Source organism: Lepidochelys olivacea (assembly GCF_965140295.1).
Source record: "Lepidochelys olivacea isolate rLepOli2 genome assembly, chromosome: 1".
Classification (NCBI taxonomy): domain Eukaryota; kingdom Metazoa; phylum Chordata; order Testudines; family Cheloniidae; genus Lepidochelys; species Lepidochelys olivacea.
The window spans coordinates 25,239,929-25,267,552 of NC_140411.1; the positions used below are offsets into that span (position 1 = coordinate 25,239,929).

At 42.9% G+C, this 27,624-nt stretch overlaps 1 protein-coding gene across 1 annotated transcript; it reads right to left on the reverse strand.

Moving 5' to 3' along the window:
• Window positions 1-593: 593 nt before the first annotated feature.
• On the reverse strand, window positions 594-27,624 carry RAB38 (RAB38, member RAS oncogene family). The gene is made up of 3 exons (XM_084617217.1): window positions 27,364-27,624; window positions 13,716-13,996; window positions 594-2,436 (listed from the first exon to the last, which is right to left on the reverse strand). Exons 1-3 carry the CDS (start codon window positions 27,566-27,568, stop codon window positions 2,284-2,286), a joined length of 639 nt encoding a protein of 212 aa, XP_084473343.1. The 5' UTR covers window positions 27,569-27,624; the 3' UTR covers window positions 594-2,283.

Consider the following 27,624-nt stretch of genomic DNA (forward strand, 5'->3'; position numbering starts at 1 on the left):
CCAGTGTATCTACCACTCCTCCCAGTTTAGTATCATCTGCAAATTTGCTGAGAGTGCAATCCACACCATCCTCCAGATCATTTATGAAGATATTGAACAAAACCGGCCCCAGGACCGACCCTTGGGGCTCTCCACTTGATACTGGCTGCCAACTAGACATGGAGCCATTGATCACTACCCGTTGAGCCCGACAATCTAGCCAGCTTTCTACCCACCTTATAGTGCATTCATCCAGCCCATACTTCCTTAACTTGCTGACAAGAAAATCTGGAATGATTTTATCCTTACAGACCTTAAAGGGGCCTGATTCTTCACTGCACTGCAGTGTTTTATTCAGCATAACAAAGAGAAACTACTTACGACCACAGCACTGACTTACATGCAATCTATAGAGAGTCAGGGCAGAATTCGGCCCTGATAGGTGAGGTAATGGACCTGTATCTGTCCTAAATAGAAAGTCAGGCCTCAATCTTTGATTGATCAAAAAGCACACAGTAGAACTAAGGATGGGAGGTGGAGAGTTTACCAGACATTAATACAGTAAGTTACAGCAAAGAAACTAGTTTTTCAATGTTTTATTTTTGTTTCTTTTTAACAAGGAAATATTATGTCTAACTCTTTAGTCAGGCAAAGCTCTCCCACAGGCACTTCTGGGAGGAGGTTACATTTCTGTTGCAGGAACACTGATTGGAATCTGCTGTGGACAAGTGAAGATGAGGACAGCTAGGGCACACTGATACCTTCAAGACCAAGTTACAACACAGTTTAGCTCAACAATCTCATAAATATTAGTTTCTGGAAATGCAAGACATCAGGCGTCTCCTGTCCCATTGAGACATCTAGTTCCATACCTAAAGCACTGAGGCTCAAAGTATTTAGGCACCCTAGTCCCAGGGAGTCTGGACCTGAGTGTCTAGGGGGCTTGTCTTCACTGCATTAACTCAAGGTATAACTTGAGTGATGATTACCTGACTCCTGTTCACATACAGAAACCTCTAGCTGTTGTGTAGCAGTGCTTTAAGCTCAAGCTAGCTGGCCTATCAGATGTAGGTTGAAGCTTGAGTGCTGTTGATGCTCAAGCTAGTAATGCAGTGGGGATGCAGCCACAGGCCACAGCTTGAGGTAGCACAACTCATCAGCTGCTAATCCAATCAGCGTGTAGCTTGTTATTTCGTGGTGTGGCCATTGTCGCTCAAGCTAGAAGAGCTGCAGTGAAGTAACTCGAGCCAGCTGTTGCAGTGAAAACAAGCCCTAGTTTTATCTACAATCTAAGACATCAGAGAGCCATGTAGTTATGCAATAGGGTAGTAGCCATCATGCTTCACACTAATAATGCTTAGCACTTATACAGCTGTTTTCATCTCCAAAGCGCTATGCAGACGATAACCTGCGCAAAAGCCCTGTGAGGTAGGCAAATTCTATTAACTCTATTTGACAGATGGGGAAGCTGAGGAAGAAAGTTTAAGTGACTGGACCCAGGCCACAGCAGGAGCCTGTGTCGGAGGTTGGATTTGACTTCAGCACTTTGATGTGCACGACGCCTGTCCCTACATACAGACAGCACAGGTACAAGCAAGACTGGCACTATTTTGTTTTAAAAAGCTGTGACTGTCGCCTTGTTTCTTACTCTAAAATACTGTGACAGAAATATATTTACAATCTGAGGCTTTAAACCAAATTACCAGCAAGCTGTCATTGGTCACAGCCCTGGATCTATTCTGCAGTTCATATAGAGTAATAAGAGATGGCTCGGTCACAGACCAAAATGTAAGACCTGTTGACTCAATATTCGTTCATAATTTAAGGACACTTTGTTTTGCCCCATACAAGACCTAAGCACAGGCCTCTGTGTGTCCGACCCATTCACCTCCACCTTGGCATTCAGTTGAATTATTCTTATTCATATTACAGTAGTGTCTCACTGGCTCAGGTGAAATTGGGACCCCATTGTGCTAAGCACAATGTCCTAACCAAATTTTAAAATCACTTGCCTGAGCATTTCTTGCTCACTCATTTAATCAGGGATTAGGAACACCACCATGTGACTTATCTGACCAATCATAACAAACCAAGACAATTTGTATGGTTACTATTAAAGTGAACTATTCACAGTCAAGCCAAAGAGTCAAAAAATCATTGAATAATTTTAAATAACATATACATTTGAAAAAATTGCAGTCTGCTCATGGATATTCTGTGAGCAGAAAAACAGGTGTTTTGGATAAATTATTCATCGTTAACTATTTGCTCAGCTCTAGTATCCAGGAATAGTCTGGGAGTCCCTTAGGATTTAAAGCAAGCTGAGCAACTGACAATATTAGAAGAATTCAGGTGTGGTTTTATAATATCTGGTTCAATGGGCTGCATTAGATCGCTCTCACTAGCAATTATGTGTTTCACCAGGCATCTGGAAGCTTCGTCTATATTTATGTTTTCCTGCAGGTGAAAGAGAGAGAGACATTAATTAGCCAAACAGTAGACACTCCATGTTGCATATCTTCTATATTCTAAGGTCAATTCTGGACAAAATCTAGCGTTTACTTTCCTATAAAAGCAGACTTTAAAAACTGACAGGATTTAATAATATTTTGTACAGATTACATTAATTAGTCATTATATACACTGTCATTCAAATATCTATTGAATAACACACAGCAATACCATTTAGCCTACGAAAACCACTGGTCATTTGTATAGCTCATGAAAGCTCATGCTCAAATAAATTTGTTAGTATCTAAGGTGCCAAAAGTCCTCCTTTTTTTTTTGCGGATACAGACTAACACGGCTGTTACTCTGACACTAGAAGGGAGTTTCAAAAATGGGTAAATAGCCATATTTTTGCACCTGCATAAGTAGCCTGATTTTCAAAAGTGTTGAGTACTCAGCAGTCATTACTGCCCTCTGTAGCTTTTGTGTTTTAAAATCTTGTACATTTTTTCAGTTGATTTTTCTGCCTGATGCACAAAACGATATGTGATGAACAAGATCTCTGACTACACAGATACAGAACTGAGTTTCTGCTAATACAAGTAAGCTCTAGTGAAATATTTGGGTTCATTGTTTTGTTTGTTATAGATACAGAGTTAGCACCTATTTAATTCCCAGAAAGCAATATCACTTTTAGTCCAGCTTCAGAGATAGAGATCCCCATCCCAAGGAGTTAGGCTCAGAAGCCCGGCATATCTTTATACATTTGCCTTCACTTCTTCAGTTCTCCTGCTCCCCTTGTAGCCAATGGCAACACTCCATAGAGGCAATGGAACCAGGTCTCATCCCTTTGTACTATAATAAAGAGCTGAAATCTAGGGAGCAGATCAGTCTTTTAATTGGTTCCTGGGTTTTAAAGGATTTCCCTCTCTCTCTCTCTCTCTCACACACACACATACACACGACTGTGCTTAAATATTTAAATGTTGACCTCTAAATAATATCCCTTGATTGTAAACAAACAAATCATAACACAAGACGTTTACAAATCTAACAGCCAGTATGGAACTGGGAATCAATATGCACCAGCTGCAACCTCAGAACTACAGTGCATCTCTGATTTTCTGACACCAGACTCCCAAATTCCTCAGCCATGCAACAAGTCATTTTCAGGGCACTGTGAAATTTAATTAGAAGACATAGCCAACAAGAAAAAGATCTCAAAGCGCTGGTTAGAAAAAAGAAGATGAAATAGAATGTCTCTCTCTCTCTCACACACACACACACAGACTTACACTTCTGCCACATTGTATTTGATGTCCTTAATAAAGTGACTAACATTCCATCTATCCCCCATGCTGCCTCCCTTCTGGAGAGGCAGGGCGGAGTTCTAAGGAATACTTCGTCAACTATCTGAAAATTACCTAAACTCTAGTAATATTTAAAAACAGTAAACAAAAGGCCTCATTGTTAGAGGCTTGAAATAAGCTTCCTAAGGGGATGATAGAAGGGAAGGAAACACTGGAAATGAGCAAGAGGGAGGTGTGAACTGCAATTTAAACCATAGAACTATACGAGCCAGGCCTGGCCTTCACTTAAATATTTTGCCAGCATAGCTCCATCAGTTAGGAGTGTGGGGGGAAAAAATCATACCCCAGGTGACAAATATCCTGGCAAAAGTCCTGGTATAGATGCCGTTAGACTGGCAAAAAAGGCCTTTTGCTGACATAGCAAAGAACTCTTTTGCTGGAATAAGATGCATCTCCACTATGAGTACACAAGGTCAACAGAATCTGTCTGTGGTCTCAACCTTTCATGGATTCCTTCTGTGGCCTTAGGCAAATTATTTAAAGGGAGTAACCTCCCTACCTCAGTTTCCCATTCTGTAAAAACAGGCGAAGACTTGCTTTTTGCCACCACAGGCATGAAGTGAGGGTTAAGTAATTAATATTTGACAGTTCTTTGAGGATGACCACATTCCTGTGCTGCCTATTGGACAGAAATGCTTAGTGAGTATGTTTCTGGATGAGTGGGGGACTGATTGAACCATCACTTACACTGGCTTTACAGAGGTGACACACAGGCTTGTCTACATGTAGCGTTCCACTGTGGTAACTCAAGGTTTTATTTTAAACCCAATTTGATAGATTGGTATAACAGGCTGCATGTGTAACGCTGACAGACCCCAGTTGCTGATGGGCAGGATTGAACCTGTGACCTCTGGAGCTTAGTGCATGAGCTAAAAGCCAACTGGCTCTTAGCTATGGCTGCAGAGCAGACTTTTTTTCTCTCTCTCTCTAAGTGGTCTCAGTGCCACTAGATGGGACACAACACCACACACAGAAGGTGTGTGGGTTACACATGGACATGAGTTTCAGTTTAAATCAGTTATTTCACCTTAGGTTAAATCAATTAGGAACACATGTCTACACTTTGAGCTGCAGAGGGGGGGTGACTCCCGGCTCGAGGAGACATACTTACACTAGCTCCCATTGAGCTAGCATGCTAAAAATAGAGTGTCACCACAGTGATGAAGCAGTGGGAGGAACTAGCTGCCCAGAGTACGTACCTAGCGTCTCAGACATCGATGTCTTTGGAAAAACTCCCATGGACTTCGTGGAACAGACCCTAAGCTGGAGGATAAACAAACCTGCAAATCTTGGTATTATATAGGTGGTGGTCCCTTATTTTATAGCTTGTACATATGCTCCAGACAGGTGGTGTATATTTTAGAGAGGTTTCATTATAACAATATGTGTCTAATTTTATTTCAAACATTCCATTCACACACCATCTGCCCCCATACAGCCTTTGGTCTTTTGTATCTCTGAATTCAAGCAAGGCATAAATAAATACCCTGCTATTACATTTGGTGGCCTTATGAAGAGAATGAGTCTTTGGTTTTTATCATTTAATTTTTTAAATATAATTTTCTAAACATCTTTATTAACATTTTGGTTACCACAAAATATCTTTTAAGCCACTCTCTTTAAGTAACCCACAAGTGTATCGGTGGCCCTATCTGAGCATTTCATAAACATTAATGAATTTATCCTCATGTCACATCTGTGAAGTAGGGAGGTATTACCTATCCCCATTGTACAGGTGAGAACTGAGGCACAGGGAGGTTAAGTGACATGCCCAAGGTCACACAGGAAGTCTGTAGCAATGCCAGGAAGTGACTCCAGTGCTCCCAAGTCCCAGTTCAGTTCCTTAACCACTTGCTACCTTATGTTTATATCACCTTTTGTTGTGACCCTAATCTCATGGTGTCTGGCCCGCATCTTAGGGCCGTAGATTGATCTCTGCTGTATTACTGCTGTTGCTCTGGTCTGCCTAATGAAATATTGATTTCCACCCCCAGCCCCAATGTGCTCCTCAACGAAATCAATAGCCCACTAGACTGCAAAGCAGCTGGAGACAAAAGAAGATGATCTGCTATCCCAACACGGGCACTCAGAGGTTCATGGATTTTAGAGGGTTGGATGTTCTGAAAAATCAGGGGAAGGTGTGTTCAAGGAAGCAAAAGAAAAGATAAGTAACAGAGAGAACACACAGTAAGATGGTGGTGATGGATAGGTTAGAATAATCAAACATGCCAGTAGTGCTGGTACTGAAACAGCTCACAGTATAATAAGAAATAACATTGATTGACTTCTAAAATAGACAAAAAACATAGGAGGAGCAACTGACAGACTGAAATGGTGTCTTTCCATTCTCCTCCTTTACCATTCCCTTACTGAGTGCCTTTGTTCTGTACAATACAGGCCACAGGAATCCCACTGCTGAATGCAATTCAAACAAAGAACTATCGAAACACTCAGTCCACCCTCGGCTTTTCCTTATGTTTTATTCACCTTAATTTGCATGCTGAGTAGGCTCTTCCCTTCATTCTAAAGGGCGCAACACAGAACCCATCTCTGGGATAGTGCCACTTCAGATCATCACGGACCTGGCTCCACTGTGGGGGATGCTACTCTCCAGTTGGGATTGCTGCCGCTCCTATTTTAGCCTCCTCTGAAGTCAGCTTTATGGACGTCCAAAGATGACGGAAGTTCTAGCTCTCTAAGATACTTCTATGGCCCCATCACCATAGCAGCTGGCACCTCACAATCTTTAATGTGTTTAATCTCACAACCCCCCCAGTGAGCTATGGAAGTACTATTATCTCCATTGACCAGGTGAGCTACTCATCACAGGGAACTTAAATGACTTGTCTACAGTCTAAGGTTCACACAAGAACTCATTGGCAGAACGGAACTGACCACAGGTTTTCCAAGTCCCAGGCTAGCACCCTACATATTCCATTCTTCTCTACTTTGCCAGGAAAGAATATAACAGTAAAGATTAGCACTTGATAGTCTTTATTTCTAATGTTACAAATAACAAGGAGGAAAAAAAATTTGGAACCACCATTGAACAGCAGAAGGGAGCAGTAAAGGGCATATACCAAATTTGAATTTGCTTTGCAGTACACCTTTAACTATATATCCATAAAGGAAGGAATAGCTCCTCTATTTGTGTGCTGCTTTCCGTGGTTTTTACATGAGTTTCAACTTTTTAGCCAATTGCTATGGGAAATAATGTCACTGTCTAGAAATGTAACATTAAACAAATGAGAAAATAAACACTTTATTGAAAGGGTCTCCAAGCACTGCACAGTCTCAGTGTGCTACTTAGTATTTCTGACTGGCTTCCACCCCTTATCTGTTGTCTCATTTGAACACAAATGCAAACCATTAACATCGAGAGCATTCAGTTTTAATATCTGAAATAAATCCCCTTGGACTAGACTGGCTTTTATTTCTTTACTAATGAAAAAGGACCGTTGTTAGTTTTATGAGCCTTTCACACTTCCAATGAAACATCTTATTCTTTGCAATGTGGAGAGCTTGGATTTATCGCCCAGGTTGCCCCCGGTGCAAAATTACTCCTAGATTTCTATTGTCAAGTTGCATCTTTCTATGACTGCAAAGGTGTTGCTTCTGAAATCGGCAGGGATCTATAAATGAGAGTCAGACACATGCAGGTGTAGTTGACCCCACTTGGGTCTGGCCTTTGGACTTTCAGAGGTAAGAGTACAAGCCTCTATTGCTTGAGCGAAAAAAAACAGAGAGGAAAATACCTCCCTCTAACTGCAAGCAGTAGCAGATGCATAAACCTCCAGACACTAGATGGGGGCACGGACCCACACAGATGCTCATCTATTGCGAGTTATACAGGCAATGGCTTTCGAAGCATTTTCAGGTTTCAGAGTAGCAGCCGTGTTAGTCTGTATCCGCAAAAAGAACAGGAGTACTTGTGGCACCTCAGAGACTAACAAATTTATTTGAAAAAAGAAAAGGAGTACTTGTGGCACCTTAGAGACTAACCAATCTATTTGAGCATAAGCTTTCATGAGCTACAGCTCACTTCATCAAATGCATTCAGTGGAAAATACAGTGGGGAGATTTATATACATAGAGAACATGAAACAATGGGTGTTAGCATACACACTGTAACGAGAGTGATCAGGTAAGGTGAGCTATTACCAGCAGGAGAGCAGGGGGGAAAATACCTTTTGTAGTGATAATCAAGGTGGGCCATTTCCAGCAGTTGACAAGAATGTGTGAGGAACAGTGTGTGTGTGTGGGGGGGGAATAAATATGGGAAAATAGTTTTACTTTGTATAATGACCCATCCACTCTCAGTCTTTATTCAAACCTAAGTTAATTGTATCCAGTTTGCAAATTAATTCCAATTCAGCAGTCTCTCGTTGGAGTCTGTTTTTGAAGTTTTTTTTGTTGAAGAATTGCCACTTTTAGGTCTGTAATCGAGTGACCAAAGAGATTGAAGTGTTCTCCGACTGGTTTTTGAACGTTATAATTCTTGACGTCTGATTTGTGTCCATTTATTCTTTTACGGAGAGACTGTCCAGTTTGCTCAATGTACATTGCAGAGGGGCATTGCTGGCACATGATGACATATATCACATTGGTAGATGTGCAGGTGAACAAGCCTCTGATAGCGTGGCTGATGTGATTAGGCCCTATGATGGTGTCCCCTGAATAGATATGTGGATACAGTTGCTAACGGGCTTTGTTGCAATGATGGGTTAGTGGTTCTGTTGTGTGGTGTGTGGTTGCTGGTGAGTATTTGCTTAAGGTTGGGGGGCTGTCTGTAGGCAAGGACTGGCCTGACTCCCAAGATCTGTGAGAGTGATGGGTCATCCTTCAGGATAGGTTGTATATCCTTGATGATGCGTTGGAGAGGTTTGAGTTGGGGGCTGAAGGTGATGGCTAGTGGCGTTCTGTTATTTTCTTTGTTGGGCCTGTCCTGTAGTAGGTAACTTCTGGGTACTCTTCTGGATCTGTCAATCTGTTTTTTCCCTTCAGCAGGTGGGTATTGTAGTTGTAAGAACTCTTGATAGAGATCTTGTAGGTGTTTGTCTCTGTCTGAGGGGTTGGAGCAAATGCGGTTGTATCGTAGAGCTTGGCTGTAGACAATGGATCGTGTGGTGTAGTCTGGATGAACGCTGGAGGCATGTATTTAGGCATAGCGGTCAGTAAGTTTCCGGTAGAGGGTGGTGTTTATGTGACCATCGCTTATTAGCACCGTAGTGTCCAGGAAGTGGATCTCTTGTGTGGACTGGTCCAGGCTGAGGTTGATGGTGGGATGGAAATTGTTGAAATCATGGTGGAATTCCTCAAGGGCTTCTTTTCCATGGGTCCAGATGATGAAGATATCATCAATGTAGCGCAAGTAGAGTAGGGGCATTAGGGGACGAGAACTGTGGAAGCGTTGTTCTAAGTCAGCCATAAAAATGTTGGCATACTGTGGGGCCATGCGGGTACCCATAGCAGTGCCACTGATTTGAAGGTATATATTGTCCCCAAATGTGAAATAGTTATGGGTGAGGACAAAGTCACAAAGTTCAGCCACCAGGTTTGCCGTGACATTATCGGGGATACTGCTCCTGATGGCTTGTAGTCCATCTTTGTGTGGAATGTTGGTGTAGAGGGCTTCTACATCCATAGTGGCCAGGATGGCGTTTTCAGGAAGATCACCGATGGATTATAGTTTCCTCAGGAAGTCACAGGTGTCTCGAAGATAGCTGGGAGTGCTGGTAGTGTAGGGCCTGAGGAGGGAGTCTACATAGCCAGACAATCCTGCTGTCATGGTGCCAATGCCTGAGATGATGGGGCGTCCAGGATTTCCAGGTTTATGGATATTGGGTAGCAGCAAATACTCACCAGCAACCACACACCACACAACAGAACCACTAACCCAGGAACCTATCCTTGCAACAAAGCCCGTTCCAACTATATCCACATATCTATTCAGGGGACACCATCATAGGGCCTAATCACATCAGCCACACTACCAGAGGCTCGTTCACCTGCACATCTACCAATATGATATATGCCATCATGTGCCAGCAATGCCCCTCTGCAATGTACATTGAGCAAACTGGACAGTCTCTCCATAAAAGAATAAATGGACACAAATCAGACGTCAAGAATTATAACGTTCAAAAACCAGTCGGAGAACACTTCAATCTCCTTGGTCACTCAATTACAGACCTAAAAGTGGCAATTCTTCAACAAAAAAACTTCAAAAACAGACTCCAACGAGAGACTGCTGAATTGGAATTAATTTGCAAACTGGATACAATTAACTTAGGTTTGAATAAAGACTGGGAGTGGATGGGTCATTACACAAAGTAAAACTATTTCCCCATGTTTATTCCCCCCCCCACACACACACACACACTGTTCCTCAGACATTCTTGTCAACTGCTGGAAATGGCCCACATTGATAATCACTACAAAAGGTGTCTTCCCCCCTGCTCTCCTACTGGTAATAGCTCACCTTACTTGATCACTCTCCTTACAGTGTGTATGGTAACACCCATTGTTTCATGTTCTCTATGTATATAAATCTCCCCACTGTATTTTCCACTGAATGCATTTGATGAAGTGAGCTGTAGCTCACGAAAGCTTATGCTCAAATAAATTTGTTAGTCTCTAAGGTGCCACAAGTACTCCTTTTCTTTTTCAGCCTTTTCACATGCCAGTCCTGTATGGCTCCAGAACACAGGGAGTGAAGACATGGCTTCGAAACCATTTTTGCCTACAGTATCCCCACCGAACACTGGAACAGACTGACAGACTCACTGGATATCTTTGGACAAAAATTAATTTCCTTTCTCCTGCATACATTAGTAATACCAGCCAGATATTATGTATATATGTGTGGTGGTGCGGCAGAGGAGGTAATCAAACTAGAATTAGAGCAGTTCTGTGCAAAACAGCACACACAAAACTTTAGCAACTTGCAACACATTTTCAAGTGATTTCCAAGCCAAGACTTAAAAGTATATCTAGTTTTGCCTGACCTGTCTTGTTTCCACATACAAATCACGTCCGTTTTCATTGGGAAGGGACAATGAGGCTGAAATTATTGCCCTGGCAGGCACAGTTTAAAGCTCCTCTATTTGAACAGGCAATAGAGGTGATGTGTATGTGTGTGCTGAAAGTCATGGATCTCTGTCTGATAGCAAAGCACAGAGGAAGTTTTCAGCTTTATTGGTCACATGAGGGCTATTTAAATGGTGTGTGGTAGGAAGGAGAAGTCTTGCTGCTTTGGCCAATGCATCTTTTGCAACTGCGATGACATTGTAGCTTAAATTTATGACAGGATTACCTAAAAAATCAGGGGCGGAGTTAGACTGAAATCTACACAACTAAATAAAATATTGAGAGGTAAGCATACATCAAAGAGCAACCAGGTCCTCAAGTGAGAATGTAGCAATAAGTATAAATTATGACTGTTTTGCACTGTGTTCTTACACAGCAAGGCAACCTGTCAGAGTGAATCCCCAAGTCCTTTCAGTGCCCTGAAGACTGGAATGGATTAAATATTTCGTTTAAAAATATCAAAGAACCAAAACAATATGAGTACATTCTGTGTCCCCAAATGTTTTGTTTTTAAGATCATTAAGCTAAGAAAAAAATAGCACTAAGGAACGATACAACAATATCCTATGGTATAATTCTCCAACAGTTTCAAATGGAAGTTTTAATCCCCTGGCAGCCTGAAAAATGATCGGTATGTATATAACACATAGCCTTCTGCAATATATCCAGAACTAAAGGGGGCATTTTTATAAATAATCACCTTTCTTTTTCCTAAAGGTATGAATCATATTCTCTCTGCTTTGAAAGCTATAACAATTCCAAGCATGTTTCCAAAAAAACCTCTGGAGAGCTAATTACACCAGAATTGAGCAAAAAAGAGTCATTACCTGTTTGAACTGCGAGCTGCTGTATGATGGATTCTCAGTCAGTAGTATTCTACTTCAGAAAAGAGTTTCTATTCTCGATGTAAAATGTAGGTGGCTTTTTATTTCCCCTACTCCTGAATTCAATGATTTAATTTGCCCCAGGCTGAAAAAGACTAGAGCCTTTCCTGGTTTTAAAGTAATTGTAATCATACCGTTTTAAAAAAAAGTTACACCATGGCTTTTAGTTCAGAACTAAGACCAAATTGGGAATCAATTCTGATCTCACTTACACCAGTTACATACTGGTGTGACTCCACTGATTTAACCCTACCGCCTTGAGTTAAACACCCTAACTCCCCCACCTCCCCTTGTTCAGCTGCTGTTTCCTAATGTCTCTTTTGTCTTTGTTTTTTGAATGCATGTGATGTGTTGTGTAGCCTCTCTCCTTTTGCCATTGTTATTGTGCAGAAGCCTGTGTAAGACATCTTTACCCATCTCTTGAATCTAACCCAAACCATTTTTATTGTTAACGCTTAAATAACGCTTCTTTTTCATGTTTTTATTCTCTTGGTTTCCATTCTAGCCTGGAAGCGGATGTGTCAAAATACCATAAAAAACTAGATGCTATTGAACCACCAGCAGGAGTGAAACAGTGGACTCCAATGGCCAGATCCTCAGCTAGGGTAAGCTAGCAGAGCTCCATTTACTTCAATGGAGCTACACAAACTTACACCAGCTGAGTATCTAGCCCTAAGTATGCAAGAAATTTTAGCACTGGAAAAATACTTCTAACTTTGGCCAAACTGATTTCCTTAAAGCAGTGGTTCTCAACCAGCGGCACAGATACCTCTGGGGGTACACAGAGGTCTTCCAGGGGATACATCAGCTCATCTAGATATTTGCCTAGTTTTACAGGCTGCATAAAAAGCACTGGCAAAGTCAGTACAACTAAAATTTCGTACAGACATTGACTTATTTATACTGCTCTAAATACTATACATTGAAATGTAAGTACAATATTTATATTCCAATTGATTTATTTTATAATTACATGGTACAAATGAGAAAGGAAGCAATTTTTCATTAATAGTGTGCTGCGACACTTTTTTATTTATATGTCTGATTTTGTAAGGAAATAGTTTTTAAGTAACATGAAACTTGGGGGCACACAAGAGAAATCACACTCCTGAAAGGAGTACAGGAGTCTGGAAAGGTTGAGAGCCACTGCCTTGAAGCAGCCGACTGGACCTAGTTTTATGATCTACTTATTAACAAGATAAAGACTATGGAGTACTTTTGAATACACAGATAGCTCAGTAAATAGCAGTGCTAACAACAGCCCAAGACTCGGATAGTGCTTCATGCCTTTCAAATAGTTCATGCCTTTACCACAAGACCAAACTCGATATGTGGGGACCCGACAGCTCAGATCTTTCTGACTGAATACTTACAACGATGGGCATATTAGAAGTGCCATAGTTTACAGATTTCAGAGTAACAGCCGTGTTAGTCTGTATTCGCAAAAAGAAAAGGAGTACTTGTGGCACCTTAGAGACCAATAAATGTATTTGAGCATAAGCTTTCGTGAGCTACAGCTCCCTTAAATAAATTTGTTAGTCTCTATAGTTTACAGAAAGGCTGTCTCTTCTCTGCGTGGGAATGAACGAGCTCATGGCATCTTTCCTAAGAGGAGCTCTGGTGTCCATTGCCAATGTGCTGCCTTCCTCACACGGTTGTGCAGCATGCTGTGCATCAGATACACACCTTAGCAGTGGCTGCATTTCAGAGCTTCTAAAGTGCTTTGAGATCCTTTGAGATGAAAGGTTCAATAGAGATATACATTCTCTTTAAAAGGTTTTATTGTTTTTTAAAAGCGCTTCCGTTGACCCTTCATTAATTCAGCAGAGATAAGAGCTCTGCAAGGTACACATTGCAACTGAGTAACCCATTTTAGTAGTTAATGTCTCTGCATTCGGAGAATGCTTCTCACACATTTGGTTTATTAAAAAAGAAATGTAATTACCTTAGCTGATGTTTCAAACCATCCCACAAACCCATTTTCCTTGCAGAACTGTTCCATCTTGAGACCGTTGTTCATAAGCACATCTTTTCCCTGGTCACATTTGTTTGCTAAGAGAACTGTCGCCACGGGTTTGCCATTTGGGAGAATCAATTTAGAGTCCAAATCTTCTTTCCATTTTGTCACCGCTTCAAATGTCGCTGGTCTTGTAACGTCAAAGACAATAAACGCTCCCATGGCTTCTCTGTAATAGACCCTTGTCATGTTTCCAAATCTTTCCTGACCTGTGATGATGAAGATGTGACAGGAAAAAAATCATTTGAATCATCATTTCCAGACTGAGGCAACAGTTCACATGCCCGTGTGTTATCTGGCAGAACATTATCTAGCCTGGAGTTTAATGCTGTAAATCTGGAAAGCTACAATTCATCTAAACAATCATACACATTGATAGCCTCATTTGTGTGAAAATGCCAGTGAGTGTAGAGAGCAGAAAGCATTTAATAGGGCTAGAGTCTAAGGAAATGTAATAACTTTATCATAAGCTTAAATATTAGTAGTGCTAGAATCCTATTAAGCCAGTAGGTTTCCAGGTCTATGGAAAAATACCAAGGATCTTAGCAGGCTTTACAGATATTAATACATCTCACAAGGCATATAAAGGTTATCCCCATTTTACAGATGGGAAAACAAAAGTACTAGAGAAGCTAAGGGCAAAATTCTAGGTTTGCAATTATAAAATGCACTGTGTGGCGTAGAGCAGCTATGGTTAAGCAAAGGGCTGCATGGTTCACGTGGGCCCCGGGAGCAACATGCTCCACAGTAAAGTCCCTGATTACTGTTCCAAGAAAGAGCAATATGCAATTTGCACCTCATGACAATAGGAGCATATGTGCAAGACTAATGCCTGGCCATGCTGCCAAATTGCTTGCTAACATGCATTTGGAGCTCTGGAGTGCTACTGTTATAATAGCCAAGTGCCGTGGGTCCACAGTACCTGTGCTATGCTTTTAGACCGTCTCTTGGAAGAACCAAGGGGATTCACTCATCCTTCAGGGTAGACCATGCAACCTCACTGCCTCCTAGACTGAGATACTGGGCTCCCGGATTCCTTGTTCACACTGTGAGCTCTGTCCAGTGAGTCCAGCTGAGAGAGACTCTCAGCTGGACTGAGACTTGTACCTTCTTCGCCTGCACCCCAGGTAGTATTTACAGTGACACCCCAAACTCAAAACAGAGTAGGGTTTGTTAGTCAGGTGGAGCACAGCATTGCAAGTGCTTAGGTTAGCAGAGAGAAATAAGGATTCAAGTATAGTCCATTCTGGTCAGCTTATAGCAATTCACCATCCAAGATGTGGTAAATTCCATTTGCAGACTCTGAAGTTCTCTAGTTGGTAATCCACCTCATCAAGAGGCAGTCACTAGAATTCTTCCATAGACCTAGCACTGTCTACACTGGGGATTAGGCTGGCTCAACTATACTGCTCAGGAGGAGTGGATTTTTCACACCCCTGAGTGACAGTAAAGCTGACCATTTTCTAGAGTAGACCAGACCTTAGTCACTTCCAAAGTCAGAGAGCCCAAGCTTCTTCCAGAGCTCACATTTATCCTGCCTCATTCCACCCAGTCCTTTGTTCTAGAGCTGGGATCTGTATGTAGCTTCCCTGATGAAAGGTGAAGAAATCTTCCTCCCTCTGGGTCACTGGTTAGTTGTTCGCATTGTCTTCTCAGATTTCCCATTACTATGGGTTGGCCTCAGCCAGCCTTTTTTTTAATGACACATTCACTCCACTCAGACAGCTAAGTGACACCCCCCACCCCCCACCTCTCCTGGCAGAATGAAGTTTGTTTTCAGGGCATGCTACTACCCCACCCCGGATAGGAATGTATGGGGGGGGAAACTGAGGCACAAGTAGGTTTCATAAAAACATTACAAAAAAGTCCTGCTTCGTCACACCAGAGCCCTGCCTAGCACACAGAGGAATGCTCAATCTAATCTGCCCTGCTCCTGTTGCATGCATCTGAGGGTGGCATGGGAGGGCACGGAGCCTCCCTGGCCCTTTGTTCCTACATAAGACAAGGCAGACTTTTTGCACGAAGGGATTTGGTGAGGTCACACAGTGAGGTTAGGTGCAGAGTACGGCAACGCTGCAGTGGAAGGTGTGATTTCCAGCTCACGTAGGTGCACACACACTAGCGTTGATCGAGCTAGCACACTAAAAATAGCAGGAGAGACACGGCGTAGGGGCAGCGGCTCAGCCTCACCACCCAAATACGCACCAAATATCTCGGACAGGATTGTACTTCAGTGCCTACCAGCCATGCTTCTGCACCGGCACTGTTTTTAGCACACTAGAGCAATCAAGGGTTAAATGGTTTCTTCTACCTGGGCTGGAAATGACACCCCCAGCTGCAGTGGAGACATACCCTGAACCTGAATCATAGAGTTGGAAATAGAACCCAGGAGTCCTGGCTCCTGGAACACGTACTCTCATCATTAGGCCCCATTGCCTTTCCATTCTGTCTTCCATGTCTGGCACATGGAATGCTGAGAATGTGTATTACGCAGACCGTCCCCCAGAGCTGTGATATTTAGCTTTTGTTTTCGAGGTTAACATTCAGACTAACAAGGAGATAGTCATCCACATGATACAGAAGCCAAGAGTGAACTTCCGTCTTTTCTAAATTAGTCTTGGTTTCATATACCTGAAACAAACACTGCTCTGCATTGATGAAACAGGACTGGGACATGTCATTGCTGGAAAACATACGGTCATGTTGAACTATTATTATGGCCATGTTTTATAACAGTGTCTTATGATCTCTCTCAATGGGCTAATCAGATGAGTGGCTAAGTCATGTGTTATTCAATAATCTACTTGTGGGGAAGATTTTTTTCCAGACAAATGTTCATTTCTGTCCAATAGCCTAGGATCGACAACAGCAACAGATATAAATAATGTTCGTGTGTCATGGCTCAGTAACACTTCCTGCTTTTCGTGGAAGGCTCTCAAGGGGTTGACATTGGTGATAAGCATGAAATAAAAACTAGATCAGCAAACTTGTGCCTCACAGAGTCATTCTGATGGGAGTAATGATTGTATCCATTTTACAGATGGGTATACTGAGGCCCAGCTACCTTCAGCAACTTGCTAATGATCACACTGCAAGTCAATGGCAGAGCTGGGAATAGACTGCACCAATACACCAGGCTCCTGGTCTCTTGCTCTCCAAGGGCCAGTCCTTGCTTTCCTTCACATGGAAGTAGTCTCCCTGCCTTCTATGGTCTCTACTTAGTTGAGTAAAGACTTCTCAGACTGCAGTTCTGGCCATGAGGGGAGTGCATGCCAGATAATGCCCCTTGGCGCTAAGTTAGCAGGATGAGACAGAGGAGAATGATTTAGAGGACCCCTGGTTCCACCCTGCTCCCTGCAGTCACCAGCCAGCGTAATTAGCTGGGAGCACAGGGGGGCGGTAACTTCCTTCTTCCCCAAGCAAGGGGGACAGGGAGGGGCTGTGCCTCCATGGCACAGTTCCTTCCTAGGTCTCCTCCTAGGGCAGTGCAGCTACCCCCCACCTCTTACTCTGGGCTGAGCCTGTTTAGCCCTGATCAGTGCAGTATATAAATAACATACGTGCAGTCCCAGTAGGACCTTGCAAATCCACAGATCTTACTCACCCCCAGTGCTGGCCTCTTTCCACCTTCCAGTGAGGATTTCACAGCAAGGTGCTGCAGGGAGGGAGGCCCCGCGTTACTAAATTACTTTTGCAAAATATACTGCAGAACCTTGACTCGTTTACCAGGGAAAAGCTAATAACGCAAACTGGACCACGCTCGCCAAAGTGAATGAATGTCCATTGATGCATCAAAGGGTAAATAAGGTCTCATTGATCTTTAACATTGGGGCGTTTACCGTGCCCTTCACAATGATCCTCTCCAGTCCTTGCATTGGGCCGCTCACCACTATGGCCCTTCCCTGACTAGCTCAGTCAGTGCCCACTACGCCGTTTGCAAAGAGGAGCCTTTCCTCTCCTCTGGCACAGCCTTGTGTGTGGCATTCCTCTCTCATTCCACCAGCCTCACTAACCTGACGGGACAAAGAATCGACGCTGGCAGAGCGCCTCCAACTAGCGAACGGAGCAAGGGTCAGAAATGGAAGACTAAAAAGTTGTCCTGCAAAGAAGGGAGGGTGGGACAAAAAAATCTGGACTTAGGATGTTTTTTTCTGCAAGATAAAGAAAGCCTGGGAGGTTTTCGGTTTTGTCTCAAAGTCTTATTTTCTGCTTGTTTTTTAACGTTAGAAATTCCCGGGAAACTCTCTGATTGCAGAACTAGTGGAAGGACAATGTCATGGTAACCTAGTGTGTGAAAGCTGAGCAAATGAGAAGGGGAAGAAATTTCAGTCAAGGTTGCCTAAAATTTTTGTATAATTGTGAATGGGAAAGGAGGTGCCCCACAAGCTACACGTGTGTATTAAGATGTGATCCTCATTAAGGAAAAATGATCCCTTGAATTAATGTTTGTATGGTGCTTTGAAGTGCTGTTATAGCTAGAGTGCCAGCCAAATTCCTTTACTCCAAGGATTTTGACCTACACCAACTAGTACCTTACTCTGCAGATATACCTAATCCCAATCTGTGGGATTACTCGTAGAATACAGTCCCATTCATTGTGAGTGTGGGTAGCAGAACCTGGCTTTACAAGCAGGGAGTTAAACACAGACAGTACAGTTACTGGGTTAGCAAACAGACCAGTCATTATGCACTCAACAGTATCTCAAACACAGCCTTGAACATTAGAACCTCTTTTACTGCAAGAGGGAGTGTTGATCAAGACACCAGGATTATCTCCTGATTGTCACAGGATCTTCGGTTTCCTCCTTTACAGGGATGGGCAGAAAGTGGCTGGGGTGTAACTTGTCATCAGAAGCAGCAGAAATTTAAGGAATAGTTGTTTTGTTTGGCTCATGGGTACAACAGTGCATCTCTTTCCAGATCACACAATTTATTTATTTATGGCCAGATTCAGACTATCTTCACTCATGTATTTTACTCTACAAGTGAGCCCCAATGAGCTCCTGGTACTGGAGTAAGGTCATCTACAACCTGAGCAATCAGGATCAGAATACAACCTTACTCCACAAATGGTACCATTGGTCTCAGTGGAACCACTAGTGAGGAGTAAGGTATCATTTGACACAAGTAAAGATAAAGGGCACCAAAATCTGGGCTTTATTGATTTATAAAAATGCACCCTATATAATCTCACTAGCAACACATCATAATTTATACTGCAACCATCAACATGTAGCTGACCACAGTCATACTTTAAAAACTGTGTCTGTATCTGCTCAGAGTCTGAAAAATATAAACCAAAAGTTAAAACAAATCCTCTCTGCTCCACAATTCTACTGCCTATCTGGCTAGAGTCTATGGAAGAGTCAGGCAGGCTTTGCACCGTGCCCTTAAGGCCATCACGTGAGCTACCAGCAGTAGAGGAAATTAATTCCAGGATTGAGAGCCCTCCACTGAAGACACCTTGCCAACCGCTCCCAGACATTTAAATCTATGTCAAATGGTATAGTTGATTTTGGCTGCAACAGAAGATCCTGAAGAGAGAGGTGACTTCTTGGGGAGACAGTCATGGGCGGAGTGTATACCGCCGGCTCAAGGAGGCTAGCCCCCAACCCCGCCCCCTTCTGCCAGAGGCCCTGCCCCTTTCACCCGAGCCTAGAGCCCCCGCCCCCCATGGCTGCCAGCCCCTGCCTGAAGCTAGCGCCCCCAGCCCCAGAGCGCCAGGAGGACAGATGGTGAGGCCCCAGCTCCTCCCAGCCCTGGAGCGCTGGGAGGATGGGTGGCACAGCTACAACCCCCTCAGCCCTGGAGTGCTGGGAGGGCAAGCGGCAGGGATCCAGCCCCCCAGCCCCGGAGAGCAGGGAGGGAAGGTGGCGCATGCAGCCTCAGCCCCAGCCCGAGATGGAGCCATGGTAAGGGGAACTAGAAAGAGCCAGAGAGGGAAGCAGGAGGGGGCCTGGGAGCAGAGCATGGGTAGGGCCACGCCTGGCTATTTGGGAAGGCACAGCCTTCCCCAGCCTGTGATACCCGCTGCCCATGGAGATAGTACCCAAACACACAGTGCTTTATAAGTCACTAACACCCTTTTCCATTGCACCTGGAAGAGAAGAGGAAGTCAGATACTGAAGGGCAGCTATTTCCCTGAAGCCAGTTGTCAGCACTCCCATATTACGTGATTTGAGCTTCAGTTGGCTCACCCTCATTCAAGCCCCTATATCAAAAGCCCTTGGAAATCAGGGCCACTACACCACCCAGTTTTGGTGGTGGTGGTGGTGTAGGAGTAGACGTAAAACTGACTGTTGTCCACATATTAATGAAACTGCAGCCCAAACTACCTCACTTCCCTCTCTCCTTATCCAGCTGCCTCATCTGTATGAGGAACAGGGGGGATAGAGGATACACTGGGAGGGAAGGTTTGCTCCCAGGTGCAGTGTAGACCTGCCCAGTGGGTCAGTGAAGGATGGCATTAAAGTAGAACTTCACACCAGTGAGGCAGTGTGGAAATAGGATGTGCTCATATATGGGAACGCTAAGGATGTCTAGGGGATAGTGTGGTATATTCTCAAAAATGACCATAGTTCGCTTGGTTGTAACTCCTGAGAGCTTCTCAATAGAGATCCTGTAACCTGAATGACGTGTATGTCCCCAGAGATGTTTGTCTCTTTGGTACCTAAGATACATGTGTAGGCCTAGACTGGGCACCCCTGACTCACGCTGTTGAGCATTTACTCCCAGCAATAGTCACCAGTGGGAGTGAGTGGTCACCAGTGCAAGGTAGGGTTGCACATTCTAGCCTGTGATATTTATGTCCCCTGTGCTGTGCAGTCTTGCAAGGAATCTGTCAGACAACAATATGCAGACTGCCCTGCAACAGACAGGTTTGGGTTCATCTTTGTCTGCAGGATAAATACTTTTTCAGAGAATTTCCATGGCTAGGAGATTGTGGAAGGTTAAAAGCTCAGTCACAGCTGAACTGATCTTTCCTCCAAAGCCACCTCCACTCACCCCATTCTCCGTCACTGGTGCCACTATCCTGCTTCTCAACCAGGCCTGGGAGCTGAGAGTCATCTTTGACTCCTCCCACTATCTCCCCACCACAATTCCAGGCCATATAGAAACACCGCTGCTTCTTCCGCCATAGCATTTCTAAAATCTAACCCTTTTCTTCAGCCCACACAGCTCATTCAGGCCATGATCTCCTGTGTTGATTATGGCAACCTTCTACTTTCTGGCTTCCTTCATATCAGGTATAAAGCTTTTCATCGTCCCCTTCGGAGCCTATCACAATTCTGCTCCTCCTTATTTGTCCATTCTTGCCTCTTATAACATCACCCCATGACCCTTTTTACTCCGTCAATGATGCCGGCCTTAAGCACCCATTCATCCGCTCTTCCCACAAAGCTCTTTCACATGAAATACCCTTCTTTAACTGAGCCCTAAAACTACTCTCCCAAATCCCTTCCCAAGAGCAACTTGGAAATACATTACAGGCAGAGCTAGTAGTGCTGCCTACAGTTAAGGTTTCCTGACAGTTTCCATGCTAAGACCCTGTTTTCAATTGTCTATGTTTTTGCCAAACTTTAACAGTTTGGGCTAAAATTCCATATACAAGGTGTCTGCATCAGGCTGAATTTTCTTGTCAAGTTTCAGCAAAAATGGTTCAGCCATTTGCGAAAACAAGATTAGGGACTAATATGTTGTTTTGTCCGTGTTATGGTAAATTTTCAAATCACTTCACTGAGAAGTCTCATGCTAGGTCATGGACATTCATTCAGCCTGAGAAATGCCCATCCCTTACATTAGAATACTGGGGGGGGGGGGGGATGCAGTTGTAGTGTGTAGGAACCGGGTATCACCCCTTTAAATTGTTTGTGAGCTCTCTGTGTTCAGGAGTTGGGTAGTATCCAATTCTTATACACTACAACAGTGGCCACATTTTCAAAGCCTTTGAAAGTTCACTTGTAAATTTGGGTATTGGGCCTCCCCCAGTGAACAAGCTACTGGAAAGTCAGTGGGCTAGGGAGAGAATTTTAAAGGGCCACTGACTGAATGTATCAGGCTTTCCTGGCTCAGTTCCTGTCACCTTGTGAGAGGCAAAAGGGTCCCACTGATCTGAAGACTCATCTCCCCTTGAAAATAAAATGGTTAGTGATGAAGGGAAATAGGAATCCCCTCCCATGGACTCTAGGGTGATGTGAGAATTCCACCCACAGCTTAAAAATAGTTGAGCCCAAACTCCCTTTTTTGCCCATATTCTCTGGTGACTGGGAGGGAGAGGGCAGGACATCTCCTTCCACCTCCACTTTCAAGTATAAATCAAAACAAAAAATCCAGTCCAAAACCAGGCCCAGATCCATCTGCCTGCCCACCAAGAGCTACAGGAGATTAAATGTATTCTTCTGTTCCCATGGTTTAAGTAACCTCCAACCTTTGCTGGGAGAATGGACAGGGTCAAGAGCTTTCTTTCTTCAGGGAGCTCTGACACCTCCATGCCCCCTCCATCCCCACTCCCATCCCAGTGAATAGCTTTCAGTCTGGGACTTGTTTCCACTTTCCACCTCAAAATGGCCTTTCTCTGGTTATGGGGAAGACCCTTCACCGTTTAAATCAGTGGGAATTTTGCCATTGGCTTCAGTGGGGGCAGGACTGGACCCTAAACTGTCATGCAGTGGATTTAGTCTCTGCCATCAACTGAGGCTTGGGCAGCTTGGAAATCAGGCTGCAAGTATAGTGTGCTGGCCCAGGCTCACAGATGATGACAGATCACTCTAAAACCACAGACAGTCTCTGTGAAAAAAGAAGCACATTTAAGGACATGGGGCTTTTTCTTTATGACTGCAGAGCTGTAATTTCAAGGGAGCTTAGCTGTGAAATCACTGTGACTATCTTCTTTGTGCATATGACCCAAAATGTTTGGCATCCCACTAAGGGCACGATCTACTGAGGACGTAATGTGCTCAGCATTAATGAAAGGCTCGTTTGCTCATGAGAGATCCTAACGTTGTTATAGACTTCACAGCTTTTTAAACATTTGAATAGTATCTGTGCAAATGCATCTGTCTCTGAAGGTGAAAATGGCACGGATGGGAAACAAACCCATTTTTAATACTATGCTGCTGTCTTCAATATGAGGGGCAGACATGGGCAAAAAGTAACAGGAGTTGATCCAAGCTAGGAAAATGCAAGCCAATATATGGGAGAAAGAAATAATCCAACATGCATGTGCTCAGTGGGACAAGAAAACCTGGAAGCCATAATTCTGAAAGAGACCTAGGGAGTGATAGTGAACAGCAAATTAGACACAAGTTTGCAGTATAATACATTGTGGCTTCAAAACAGTTCTGGACTGTATTTGCCAAGCACACCACTGCAAACCAAGTAGATAATAGTGTCTGTCTCCAAGGCTCTGATTCAAACTATGCCTGGTATTTTTGGTTTAAGGTTTAGGCACCATCTTCCAAAAGTATACTGACAAATTGGAGGGAGCTCAGAAAAGAACAACAAAAAGATAAGGGGGATGCAGGGACTGAAAGATTAACAGAGCTAATTATCTATCTTTTCGCTAATCAATAACTAAAGGAGGATTGGATAACAGACTACAACTATCTGAAGGGTGTGAAATCCAAGTTGCAAGAGTAGTTATGTAGGGACATACTCTGAAATATAACTACAAGTAATAGGGCGAGGTTAAGATAGGGGAAAGGTAGGCTGTGTATTAGGAAAAACTTCCTGGAGTATTGGTTTGTGGAATAGCCTCCCCCTGTATGTGCTGGAAGCACAGTTGCTTGGAATTTTTAGAACTTGCCTTGATTAAAACATTAAATTCATAGATTTTTTTAAGGCCAAAATGGACCATTATGCTCATTTAGTCTGAGCTCCTGTAGAAAACAGGCTGTACAGCTTCACCCAGTAATTCCTGCATCAAGCCCATAACTTTGCAAGAACTTATTTTTGGGAAAGGCATCAGTCTTAACTTAAAGATGTCAAGTGACGGAGAATCCACCTCATCCCTTGTTAAATTGATCTAATAGTTAATGACCCTCCCTGTTTAAAATTTGTGCTTTATTTCTAGTCAAAATTTAATACATTTCAGCTTCCAGTCATTAGATCTCATTGTGCCTTTTTTCTGCTGCAAAAAGAATAATAAGAAAATATACTGTGGGGGATAATACTGCAGTGGCAGGGGATGGCACTGAATGAGCTAGTTTTGTCTGTTCCATCTCTTACGTCTATGTCTCAGTGAGCTATACTGTGTGCAAACTCCTAGCTGGAAAGTATTAATTCATTCTAGAAATAATGCAGTCACAAGGGGCTCTAATCTCTGGCGGTGCTATAATAGCACTTGCCAATGCTCAGCACCACTCAGAATCAAGCCCCATGCTACTTTTACTGCGGAGCAAATTATGGGCTCACCCCTGCGATTTACTACCATGTGTAGCTCCACTGAAATGGACAATTGATCTATTCATGCAAGTAAGCTCTACGTTTGGTAGTACAGTGCAGTGCGCAGCGGCCGCCAAAGAAGCAAACAGGATGTTAGGATTCATTAAAAAAGGGATAGAGAATAAGACAGAGACTATCTTATTGCCCTTATATAAATCCATGGTAAGCCCACGTCTTGAATACTACATACATATGTGGTTCCTTCATCTCAAAAAAAAGATACACTGACATTAGAAAAGGTTCAGAAAAGGGCGACTAAAATGATTAAGGGTTTGGAATGGGTCCCATATGAGGAGAGATTAAAGAGGCTAGGACTTTTCAGCTTGGAAAAGAGGAGACTGAGGCGGGATATGATAGAGGTATATAAAATCATGAGTGGTGTGGAGAAAGTGAAAAAGCAAAAGTTATTTACTTGTTCCCATAATATAAGAACTAGGGGCCACCAAATAAAATTAATGGGTAGCAAGTTTAAAACAAATAAAAGGAAGTTCTTCTTCACTCAGCGCACAGTCAACCTGTGGAACTCCTTGCCTGAGGAGGCTGTGAAGGTCTATAAAGAGAACTGGATAAATTCATGGAGGTTAAGTCCATTAATGGCTGTTAGCCAGGATGAGTAAGGAATGGTGTCCCTAGCCTCCGTTTGTCAGAGGGTGGAGATGGATGGCAGGAGAGAGATCACTTGATCATTACCTGTTAGGTTCACTCCCTCTGGGGCACCTGGCATTGGCCACTGTCAGTAGACAGGATACTGGGCTGGATGGACCTTTGGTCTGACCCAGCATGGCTGTTCTTATGTTCTTATGTTCTTATTCAGTGACCATTGAAGTGGGGAACATATAAGAACTCAGACTGATAAATCTGCAGGATCATCTGCTTTTAATGTGGCCCTAATACAAAGCCAAGCCGATCCATTTGTTTTGTAGGATAAAGGGCATCGCTTCCTCTGCAAAGCTAAGCATTACCTTATAAAGATATTTTCCAAAATGAGACCCAGAACAGCTCTGGAATTTCACTTGTCCCCTCTTATACTTCGGATATTTGTATTTTGCTCGCAGTAGCTCTTGACAGTCAGAGTAAAAGAAACAAAACAAACCCCTGCTTCTGTTCATTGCCTGTCGCAATCAAATTTATTTCCCTCTGATTTTAAGCAACTTGTTTTTCACACCATCCAGCTGCCTTACTCATGGTAGCTTTAAAACCAGAATTGTGCTGATTTGAATTTAAAGTGTTGCTTACAGAAGTTATTTTCTATTTTACATTGGTCAACAATTAAAACTCCTTGGAAGCCAGACACTAGAACTCACGAAAGCTCATGCTCAAATAAATTGGTTAGTCTCTAAGGTGCCACAAGTCCTCCTTTTCTTTTTGAGAACTCAGATGGTAACTTCTGTTTGTTATTGAGCACTGTACTGACCTTCATTGGGATTCTTGGAGTTTAGCAATCCAGTTTAAGTTTAGGAAGTCACTTGATCAATGCACACAAACACAGTACTGTAATTCTCTCTGTCATGTGTGATCACTCAGAGATTGTGCTAGTCATTGAATACTACTGCTTGGTGTAATTGCTTTCAAACCTACTGCTGCCTGACTGAAAGCTACATCATATGATCCAATAGCACATGATTAGCAGTTTAATATAGTCTCTGGGACAAGGCAGGAAAAAGAAGTTTTTAAAAACTGTGAGTGCATGTCTCATTAGAGATGCTGCATCTGTTTTTAAGGATTTAAATAGTTTTAATATTGTGCATAGACCATTTTCTTGGTGGTGTTAGTAGTTTTGATAGTACAGTGCCAAATTCAGAGCTCAGATATGAGCTAGCTCGTCTGTCTATGCCAAATACACAAGTGTATCAAATCCCTTTATTCAAAAAGAATGCTAAGAAGTTTCTTATTTCACTGGCCTCAGTAGGTGTAATTCTAGGGTAAGTCAATAAACCTAAAATACAGGTCAGAAGTCAGAATGTAAGTAGAGCAGATAAAATTTTCTCTGCAGTTCCTTACTTGTAAAGGTAACTTCTTAATTCATTTGAATGAAAAAGGCCTTCCTTTGTGCTATAGTAGTATAAAAATTCTGAGTTATAGTAGTAGTATTTAAGGTACCTCTCTTATATAGACTAAATAAAAATTGGTACTGGCATCATACTAAATACGCTGTTGAGACATATTTACATTTTGCACACTGAACCCCAATTAATGGTTATAAAGAGAGACTGTGAAAATGAAAACTCATCATTTTAATTAGAAGCAAAATATAAAACAATGCAAAAAAAAAATCTTTCCCCAAATATCTATTGCAATGATGTGGAATTATTCTGTTTTAAAAATGGAAATAAAACGGGCATGATAGGATGTTGTTCTTTTTTTTATTATTTTTCTCATGATGCAGAGGAATTTACCAAATTTTCCTGTATATTACCGTAAAATGTCTAGGAAATATTAGTAAACCAGTTATTGACAAGTGAGATTATTCCTCAAATACAAATAGGGATTTTTTTAAAAAAAGAGTGTGAATAACTCTATTAGATTGTACCCATGGGGAGGGGGGGGGACAGAAAGGAAAAAATGGAAGAAGTTTGCTAAAATAACCCAACAATAGCTTTTCCTTGGTTAATAACTACAAAAATCACATTAACAATCCTGATGAGCCTTTTCTTCCTCCAGAAAATGCACAACGAGGAGACCATTTTTCCCCACTCCCACCAAAAAAAGAAAAAACAAACAAACAAACAAAAAAACACAAACCCCCAAACCACTTAGGGTTGTCAGGCAAGGTGGATGAGAACAATTTGAATGAAAGGGGGAAAAAATCATAAAAGTGATGAGAGACTCCATCAGTGTGCCCCTGTCACAGTGTGCAGGTAGAAGATGAGTGAGACTAGACAGAACTGCCTTAGCACTGAATCCCCAAGGGGAGGGTGTACCCTCCCTCCCCCACCCTTGGGGGAGCTCTGAAGTTTTGATCTAACCTGAGGTGTTCTCTCCTAGGTCTCCTCCATCATTTGTAAAGCATCTGTAGTTCCCAGTTCAAGGCTTGATGCTGTTTTGGGTTAATACTTAGTGCATCACTAGACAGATATGGGGGAAAGGGAACGGGACCCCTCCCTCTATCACTTCCCTTCCCCTCTGTACTAACCAGCAATATCCCAGAGCTGCAGCCGCACCACCGTCTCAGCATCCCAGTTGAGCACCTTCAAGGCAAAGTCCACCCCAATGGTGGCCCGGTAGTGGGGAGAGAAGTTCTGGTGTACGTAGCGCTTGATGATGCTGGTTTTGCCTACACCGAGGTCCCCAATCACCAGTAGCTTGTAGAGATGCTCTTTCTGACTAGACTTCTGCATCTTCCCTGCTGCTGCTGCTCCCTGATTGCATGCTCTGCTGGTGGGATCCTGCCAGG

Excerpts from the sequence above, each read along its gene's own strand:
- RAB38 (XM_084617217.1), bottom strand. The coding sequence starts at position 27,568 with ATGCAGAAGTCTAGTCAGAAAGAGCATCTCTACAAGCTACTGGTGATT. Across the intron at positions 13,997-27,363 it reads GCAGCTCTGGGATATTGCTG|GTCAGGAAAGATTTGGAAAC; the intron begins GTTAGTACAGAG and ends TCATCATCACAG. Across the intron at positions 2,437-13,715 it reads GGTTTGAAACATCAGCTAAG|GAAAACATAAATATAGACGA; the intron begins GTAATTACATTT and ends TTTCACCTGCAG.